This window comes from Nestor notabilis, unplaced genomic scaffold (assembly GCF_000696875.1).
Source record: "Nestor notabilis isolate BGI_N333 unplaced genomic scaffold, ASM69687v1 scaffold9738, whole genome shotgun sequence".
NCBI classification, from domain to species: domain Eukaryota; kingdom Metazoa; phylum Chordata; class Aves; order Psittaciformes; family Psittacidae; genus Nestor; species Nestor notabilis.
In genome coordinates, this window is record NW_009941483.1 from 3,397 (window position 1) to 13,353 (window position 9,957).

Genomic DNA, 9,957 nt, shown 5'->3' on the forward strand with positions numbered 1-9,957 from the left:
GTGTTTCCTCCTCATCTGTCTCCTAGTACACAAAGCTATTTGTAAAACCTGTTTTCTTTGTAAGGCAGTTTTGCAGCTATGGCTGATTCTTCTCTCAAAATGAGTAATTGCCTCCTGAGAAAATTCAGGAAAATATAATAGCAATTTTTTTTTTTTTTTTACCAAATCTCCAATTTATTCAAGAGAAATACATTTAATGTTTTTCATATCTGTATTTTCACCTTAATTTTTTTTATTATTTTTCAGGATTTGGGTATCTCCTAACTGAGGAGAGTCAAAATACTGATTGCAAGTGAACCCTCCTCAATCAGCCTGTTGGATGTCTCTGAGAACATAAGAAGTCATGGCAGAAAATGGTGCAATGCCAACCTTACCAAAAAAGTGTGGCCCATACATTTCATCTGTAACCAGTCGTGGCATGAATTTGGTAATTCGTGGTATAGTGCTGTTTTTTATTGGCGTGTTTCTTGCATTAGTATTAAACTTGCTTCAGATCCAGAGAAACGTTACTCTCTTCCCCCCTGATGTGATCACAAGCATCTTCTCCTCAGCTTGGTGGGTACCACCTTGCTGTGGCACAGCATCAGGTAAGTTCAGTTGTCTATGTATGCCTGGCGTAGAGATTAAAGGGTGGAGAGGTAGTTATATAGTTAGAAAAAAGCTGTATGAAAGGTGTGGAAGGTAAAATTTTCTCTTCCAGCATCGCTGCCCCTTTCAGTATCTTACTATCCTGATCTCCCCATGTATACAGAAGTATGCATGCATGTGTCCAGAAATTGTCGTTCTGCCAACTTGTTTGACTGTAATATTATTAAGAGAGCATAACCTTTGGTTTTTCTGCTGGGTTAGAGTACAAGTTTAACAGACTTTAGAAGGTGGTGCCACTTGTAACCTTGAGACTGGATTACAGTGTTCTACATGCAGCCCTTGAAAATACCCTGGATGTCTTGGTTTGTGCAGCACACTACCCTGTTTTGAGTACAGCAAACCACCCTGAGTAGTACTCCCGTTTGTGGTGCAGCTTTCCATTTGTTGCTCATTCCAGTTCGAGGTGTAGCTTTAGCTCCATAAAGCTGGGACACCTGACTCTGTCTCAGGGAGTTGAGGCCAGGCACACAGTTTTTGGTTGTAGAGGCACATTGCAGAGCAGAGCACCTCAGTTAGATTCATGTATCAAGTTGGATGATGTGAACATGCTCCATTTCTCCCATGACCATGGGGGGAGTAGAGACTTTTGTGTGTTTAGCTAGTTTAAATGAGATGACTGCAGTAGGTAGTAAAAAGTACCTCTTTTTCTTCTTCTTTCATCTTCAAGTATTAAGTATGCCATGTTATAAGCCCGAGGGAATTTGGATTTCTACTTAGTCCTGAAGATCACTGGTCCCATGGGATCAGTTTTGTGCTTTAGTAAGGGAATATTCTTAGCAGCCAGTACTGGAGGATTATTCTTTAGCAAACCTTTACATTGAAGGTGCTATCTTTCTAGAGGTCAGTTTCAGTAAGATTGAGCAGCTAAAGTTTCTGGGTCAATACAAGTCAATAAACTAGCTTTGAGTGGCATCACTGTTTTGATAATGATGATGCTTAAGCCTGTTTTTTTCCTAGTCATCCAACTGCTTTCCTTTTGATTCCTTGTTGAAACGCTACACGCTAGATATCATAGAGGAGCTTGACTTGAAAGGAAACCCTCCAAATATCTCTCTGAATATGTCAGTTTTGTTCTCCTGTGAAAATGCATTTGGCATATTATGGTGGAAGTTACATACCTGCTTTATCTACCTGTTGTCTTTGTCCTCTTTTGGTTGTCTTGCCAAGATTTTTGGTTAGGTTTCGGTCTGTACTCTGCATTTGCTGTGTTTTTCTTTTGTACTTTAAATTGATTTCCTTGACAAACATGTTTGGTAAAGGTTTGATCTTTTATGTATGGTGTGATGGGAGTTGAAATGACAGAATCCTAACTTGCAGCAGCAACACATAAGGCTTACAAAGTGCGCTGTAATGTTTGCACTGTCAGCTGTTTGCAGCAGACTACACCTTATGCTCTTTTAGGTCATCTGAGAACACTGTCTGCAGCTGTGGTATGGGGTAGGCCTGAAGGCTAGATCCTGACATCATCTCAGAGGAAACTCGTGGGCCTTTGTGGTTCTGATGGGTTGGTGGTTTTGGTAGAAAGTGTAGATATGGCTTATAGTCAGTCACCTGCGTAGGCATTTGCACTACTTGATTTTAAGCCACCTGATTTAAAGAAGCCTTAACTGGCTTTTCCCAGCAGGAGTGATCCTGTTGAGGTGTTCAAGTTCATTCTTTTTCATTACCAGTCTTTTCTTCTCTGTTTTCTTTCCTTATCTTTTCTGCTAGCGTACGTAGAGGGAACCTCTTTCTCTTAACATTTTTTTAATATTCATACCTGCACAGCCTTCCCGGAATTGACATGAACATATAGTTCATTATTATGAACAGAATAAAGGTATTTTGCATATTTGTAATCAGTGGTGATCAAGGCTGCTTTTAGGGAAGTCCTTTCATCTGTCACTGTTATTAGTCATTGATTTGGCCCAATGCCTTTGGCAAGAAAATTGCTCAGGGAGTTTTTTTCCTCTCCAGCTTTACTGGTGATCTCTTTCTCAAATCCTGGAGATTAGTTTCCTCTCTAGCAGAATAAAGAGCATTTGCCATAACATACGTCCAAGGATGCCAGGCTGAGGGCACTGGAGTCCATATCAATAACTCAGGCTTTGTCTCACTTCTGCAGCACCAGTTTAAGATTAAGTACCAGTGTTATTTCTTAGTGGTGTTGGTAATAGTCTTTTTAGCTGCAGTTGCAGTAGAGAACACGTTAATGAAGAAATACTCAAAGAGCATAGCAGCTCCCTGGGGTTGAAAGTCCTATTTGCTTTCTGTATTCAACAGCTACTGTAGGCTTTTGGCTTTCTCTCTTCTGTGTGAGCCTTTATAGTAGCACTGAAGAACAGAAAAACATTATCCAAACAAAACCTGCTTGTAACAACAACAGAAGAAGAGACAAAATATTAATATCAACATTCTGCCCTTGTTGTGCTGTATTTGTTTTGCAGTTATTTAAATAGATTGGTCCCTCTAGACAGATAGGAGCAGGCTCACATTCAGAAGCCCTGGTCCTCATGGGGGAGTTCTGTTGGAGGGACAGCACAGCAGGGTGTAAGTAATCCAGGAGCTCCCTGGAATGTGTTGATAACTTCCTTTTCCAAGTGATAGAGGAGCCAAGGAGGAGATGTGTTATGTTTGACCTTGTTCTCACCAACAGGGAAGGGCAGGTAAGGAATGTGAATTCTATGTGAAGCTCAAGAGCAGCCTTGGCTGCAGTGACCGTGACATAGTAGAGTTGAAGATCCTTAGGTCAGCAAGGAGGGCACACAGCAAGCTTGCTATCCCGGACTTCAGGAAAGCAGACTTTGGCATCAGGGATCTGCTTGGTAGAGTACCATGGGATAAAGTCCAGGAGGGAAGAGAAGCCCAATGAAGCTGCTTAATATTCAAGGATCACCTCCTCCAAGCTCAGGAGCAATCATTCTGACAAAAAGGAAGTCAAGCAAGAGCACCAGGAGGCCTGTGTAGGTGAACAAGGAGCTTCTGGACAAACTCCAGCACAAAAAGAAGCTTGCGGAGGGAGGCAGCAAGGACAGGTTGCCTGGGAGGATCACAGGGAAACTGTCTGAGCAGCCAGGGATCAGGTTAGGAAGGCTAATGCCCTGATAAAATTAAACCTGACTAGTGATGTCAAGGGCAACAAGAAAAGCTTCTCTAAGTGCACTGGGGGTAAAAGGAAGACTAGGGAAAATGTGAGCCCTCTCTGGAATGGAAGAGGAGGCCTGGTTACCTGGGATGTGAAGTAGGCTGAGGTACTCAGTAACCTTTGTGCCTCGGTCTTCACTGACAAGTGCTCCAGCCACACTGCCCAAGTCACAGGAGGCAAAGTCAGGGACTAGGCGAATGAGGAACCACCCACTGTAGAAGAGGAGGTTTGGGACCATCTAAGGACCCTGAAGGTACACAGGTCCATCGGAACTGATGAGATGCATCCATTGGTCCTGAGGGAAGTGGTGGGTGAAGTGGCTAAGCCACTATCCATATTCCATATTAGGGAATTCGTGGCAGTTTAGTGAAGTTCCCACTGACTGGAAAAGGGGTAACATGACAGGGTTATGTTGGGGGTGGTTAAGGGAAGAGCAACTGGCATCATCTACCTGGACTTGTGCAAAATGTTTGGCACTGTCCCACGCGACATCCTTGTATCTAAGCTGCTCTTGTGAGGCCCCACTTGCAGTACTGCATTCAGCTCTGGGATCCCCAACATAAGAAGGACACAGACCTGTTGAAGGAGGTCCAGAGGAGGGCCGCAAAGATGATCACAGGTCTGGAATACATCTATGGAGACAGGCTGGGAGAGCTGGGTTTGTTCAGCCTGGAGGAGAGAAGGCTTTGAACAGACATTAAAGCAGCTTCCAGGGGTCTGCAAGAAATCTGGAGAGTGACTTTTTACAAGGGCATGTAGGGGTAGAACAAGGGGGAATGGCTTTAAACTGAAAAGGGGTGGATTTAGGGTAGATATAAGGAAGCAAGTTCCTCACTGTGAGGGTGGTGAGGCACTGCAACAGGTTGCTTGAAGTTGTGGCTGTCCCATCCCTGGCATTGTTCAAGGCCAGGCAGTTTCATCTAGTTGGAACTAGATGATCTTTAAGGTACCTTCCAACCCAAACCGGTATATGTTTGTTATGTGGTATTTTCAAAAGTGCCAGCCTGCAAGCTATTACTGCTCTCTTTGTAAGCAGTGTGAGACAGTGTGAGACAGCACATTTTGATAGGGTGCAGAGTTCTTTCATCCTCCACCCTTAGTTCAGATTATCTTTGTTTTGTCCCTTTTGCCAGGTCCTGCTGCAGTGGTTAAAGATGCTGCTGAAGTTTTACAGGTCTTTTTCAAATAATTAAATTATTTGAATTTCCTTCTTTTACAATGTATGTTTTGTATTGTGTATCCTTTAAAAGATCTGTTTTGGTAGTGACAATATTTGTCAGAGTCTAAATAAAGATTATTTTAGTTAAATATTGCCAGTGCTTTAACTTCTGTGTCTTTTTTCTTTCCTGTCTCCACAGCTGTGATTGGGTTATTGTACCCATGCATGGACAGACATCTGGGAGAGCCACATAAATTTAAGAGAGAATGGTCCAGTGTAATGCGATGTGTAGCAGTCTTTGTGGGAATAAATCATGCCAGCGCTGTATCCTATATTCTAATGAAATTTGTGATAACAAATGGGTTTCCACTAAAACAAAGCTCACATAGTCAGTCATGGTGAATTTTGTTAAAGATATAATGTGCAGCATTTTTGCCAGGGAAATGCAGAATATGTGTTAGTGTTAAACTGTCATAGCAGTGTTGAAGGTGGCAAGTCTCATGTTTTTTCATTCTGAAAAATCTTTTCATTAGAAATGTCTTAATATTGGGCTTTGTCTTACTTACAGTCTTTATTTACTATGGCAGGGGGATTGGAACTAGGTGATCTTTAAGGTCCTTTCCGACCGCAACCATTCCGTGTTTCTATGACATCTTTACGTGGTAGGTGTTACAGAAAAGTGCTTTAAGAGAGTCCAAAGGTTGATGTCTTTTTAACACTGAAGTAAGAGGTCGAAGCCCAGCCTTGAGGTCGTCAGTGAAGCATATGCACTCTGAAAGCATGGAGAAAACTCAGGATCAGGTAATACTCAGGACTACACAAAACAACTAGGCTTTGTTACCGCATTCTGTAAATGATGCCTTGGTGCTGGGAGAGTAGTTAGTATTCCTGAGGTCATTCAGGAAGAGCAATTAGAAGTCAGTCAGCATGTTGCAGCACATTATGCTCCTCCTAATTGTGTAGATATTCAGATACATCTTTCAAAAATGTTCTCAAAACTGGCATCCCTTCCCTCTGAAGCAGGTAGGGGCATGCTGGGTGATGGGGTGCTTTTCATGTGGGTTGGCACACCTTACATGTGTGAGTGTTAGTGGTTTTGTTTAGTCATGCTTAGTGCCTCCTCTGTCAGGTAATACCAGGATCTATCTGAGAAAATTGGGTTTTTGTGAACTAACTAGAAGGAAAGTTGATCATCTCTGGAACAATGATCTCCTTCAGTCAGCTCCAACACAGTTTGCAGAAGTCATGCTAAGAAGTTCTTATTGCATGCTACTGAATTTCCTCGTTTCCGGGAAAAGAGGGCAAGTGAAAGATGTGAGACCTGGCTGAATTCTTTCAGAGGTGACTTGGCCCTCGATGGGTTTTGTTGTTTGGTTTTGTTCCCACCAGCCATCCTGTCCGGTTTGGTTGGATGAGCTGAAGCTGCCACGGTTCAGAGTCATTCCCACTGTCCCTCACCAACCTTGCTCTCCTTGCCAAATACTCATTAATCTGGTCCTGTGGTCTCACTGACCTGGACTGTACATGTTGTGTAAACACATGCAACTTCACTGCTTTTAAGAAATAAAGGAGAATTGACACCATCTCTCTGCATGGGTCAGATTATTTACAGCAAATCTTCTTGCAGTTTTCTAACAGTTGTTGCACGTATTCCAGGATATCATTAATGTACAGTCTGTATTTCCTCCTCTACAGCTTTCCAGACTGCTTTCTTTTCAGCGTATTACCAGTTCTGCACATTGCCGTATTTTGTGTGGTTTTTGGTTTTATTTGACATTTTTTCTGATGCTATTGATTTTTAGCCTGCAGTTATTATTTCAGTTAGTTGAACTTCTTTCTCATTTCCTCTAGATCTCTCTCCACGTCTTTGTGAGAAAATAGGGCAGTGTTTTTATGTTGTCATCCCACAAATTTGCTTTCAGGCTTATGAAGCTTGACTGCATGTTTTTTAATAATCTGTTATTGGCAGGAGAAGTGAGGATGAGTTAGTATTTCAAAAACACTACTTGGAAGAATGTGAAACACCACAGAGATACTTGGTATGACTTCACACTTTTATCACAGGGTTGACAAAACTTCATTTTAGTGTTGATTTATGTGTACACGTACATTTTGTTTTATAGAAAACATCAGTGTTTTTAATGTTTAGCTGAATGTAAACTACCATGTAAATTAAACAGAATTGCAATTACGTAGGGGTAATAAATACCTTTTTTCAGTAAATTCCTGTCATTTGGAGGAGTCTAATGCTAGTTTTAAGATTTCATGCTTACTGTAATAAAGGACCAGGTAAGGATGAGATATCCTTACTCTGAGCAGTAACATGTACATTGTATGTCTGTATAAAATGTCTGCATTGTCTGGTAGGTGAGTAGTCTCTTCTCTCTTGTACAGGGCTAACACCTTAAAAATGTGAGGAATTGTCATGAGTCTTTAGTTTCCTGATATATTGGCAACACTTACAAGGCTTATTTCCTTATACTTCATAGCTGTGTGATAGCTGATACAGCTAATGCTGTATTATTTTCAAATTTTTTTTTTTTTCTGTTGAGCCAAAATATGATGAACAGAATGGACAAAACTGCTTTACAATTGTATAAGATATTTCTAAGCTTATCCTTAATGATCAACCCAGAAAGTGGATTTTGCCAACAATATCCAGTTGTCTCTCACACTAGCAGCCCTGTCAATTGGACTGTGGTGGACGTTTGATAGATCACGAAGTGGCTTTGGTCTTGGAGTAGGAATTGCTTTCCTGGCCACACTGGTGTCACAACTTCTGGTCTACAATGGAGTTTATCAGTAAGTATTTACTCCTTTAAGGTTAAATATTATTTAACTAAAAGGGTAAAATTTGACATGATTTTCAAAGCTGCCAGCACTTAATTTTGAACATAGCATAAATTGGACTGTTCATGAAAGCTTTGGTGTGTTTGTAGGACACTTGTTTGCAAGTTGCTTATTTCAATAAAATTGCTACCTTACCAACAACGTAACATACTTTTCTTAGTAGAACAAATGGCATTATAATCAATAAGAATCGTCATTTGTTATTTGCTGCAAGTAATTTAATGTCTGTAATACGTTTCTTTTAGAGCAGAGGAATGTCTCAATACTCAAAATTGTGAATTTGTCTCATGTGTTTTGAGGATTCTATCTATGCATTACACAATGTTGAGCTCAGAGTGTTATTTTCCAGATACACGTCTCCAGATTTCCTCTATGTTCGTTCCTGGTTGCCATGTATATTTTTTGCTGGTGGAATAACTATGGGCAATATTGGCAGGCAGCTGGCAATGGTAAGTTTGGAGGGGGGATTGATTGCCTTCTAGTAATTTTGAGTCTACATGTCATTCTGTGCTGGGTTGACTCTGGCTGGATGCCAGGTGCCCACAAAAACTGCTCTATCGCTCCCCATTCTCAACTGGACAGGGGAGAGAAGATAAAACAAAAGGCTTATAGGTCAAAATTAAGGGCAGGGAGAGATCATTCACCAGTTACTGTCATGAGCAAAGCAGACTCAGCTTGGGGAAATTAGTTTAATTTATTACCAATCAAATCACAGTAGAATGATGAGAAATAAAACCAAATCTTAAAAACACCTCCCTTCCAGGAGCCTGCTCCAGCACGGGTTTCACATGGAATCACAGCCTCCTTTGGGCATTCCCCTGCTCTGGTGTGGGATCCTCCATGGTCTGCAGGGGCATAGCCTGCCTCACCATGGTCTGCACTTTGGGCTGCAGGGGAATCTCTGCTCTGGGACCTGGAGCACTGCACCTCCTTCTGCACTGACCCTGGTGTCTGCAGAGCTGTTGCTCTCACATATTCTCATCCTTCTCTCTGTCTGCAATTGCCATTGCACAGTTTTTCCTCCTTCTTAAGTGTATTATCCCAGAGGTGCTACCACTGTTGCTGATGAGCTCAGCTTTGACCAGTGGCAGGTCTGTCTTGGAGCCAGTGGCATTGCTCCATTGAACATGGAGGAAGCTTCTAGCAGCTTCTCACAGAACCCACCTCTGTACCCCCCCACTACCAAAACCTTGCCACAAAACCCAATACACATTCCTTCCTTCATATATACCAACCAGCTATTTGACCTATGGATGTGGAATAAGGTAGAAATCGGTAATCGTTGCTTTTGATCTAGTTAGTGAATCATTCATACAGTTATTAGAGCACAGCCCACGACTTTCCTCTGTACGCTTTCAGTTGCATTCTTCTACTCTCTTCAGAACCAGGAGCTAAATAAGAGCTCCTGTGTTTAGGGAGAAGTCAGGTCAGACAGAAATTGCAGCCAACAGTGTGTGCACAGAACTTAGGGAGACCAAACTCGCCTAGGTGAAATGTAAGCTAAGCTATTTTATCATACATTTTGTAGAAAAATCTCTCTCATAGCAGTCTTTTTCATGTAAATTAATATGACTAATTTTGTCAATTTCTGTTTTTCAGTATGAATGTAAAGTCATTGCAGAGAAGTCTCATGAGGACTGAGGGGAAACAATGTGCACCTTTAAAGCAGGAAAATATCTGACAAATGACTGTTGGAGGAGCATAAGGAACACTTGACTATGAAATTGCCAAAAATGCAATTTTTTTCCCTTGAGTGGTATACTTTACTGCAATCTGTGATTGCTGCTTCTATAGAAACTTTGATGTCTGATTTTGATTACTGTGAAGTTACAATAGTATGCAATACATATGACAACATTGGTTCAATTATAGGATTCTTTTTTTAAATCCAGACAGTTTACCATAAATTCTTGTCTGTCCATAACGTTGCAGTGCCAAACTGAACCTTTGCACTACATTTCTGTAGCTGAAACTTCTTGCTTCACTTTATCTTGAAAGTTTTGAGGAATTTGTTCTTAATAGCTCAGTAAAAGACAAAGGATTCAAATTTAGGAATGAAGATCATCTCTTCACATGATGATAGCCCATAATATCTTTATGAAATTCATGGCTTACAGGTGAGCTTTGATGCAATAAGTAACTGTTTTTTGCCTATTAACACACTGTATCATTCCTG

General features: G+C 41.2%; 1 protein-coding gene across 1 annotated transcript; it reads left to right on the plus strand.

Annotated features, from left to right (window-relative positions):
* Positions 1-244: 244 nt before the first annotated feature.
* INSIG2 (insulin induced gene 2) lies at positions 245-9,939 on the plus strand. Its single transcript, XM_010020908.1, has 5 exons — positions 245-587; positions 5,131-5,255; positions 7,567-7,733; positions 8,131-8,230; positions 9,381-9,939. Exons 1-5 carry the CDS (start codon positions 344-346, stop codon positions 9,420-9,422), a joined length of 678 nt encoding a protein of 225 aa, XP_010019210.1. The 5' UTR covers positions 245-343; the 3' UTR covers positions 9,423-9,939.
* The last annotated feature ends 18 nt before the right edge of the window (positions 9,940-9,957 follow it).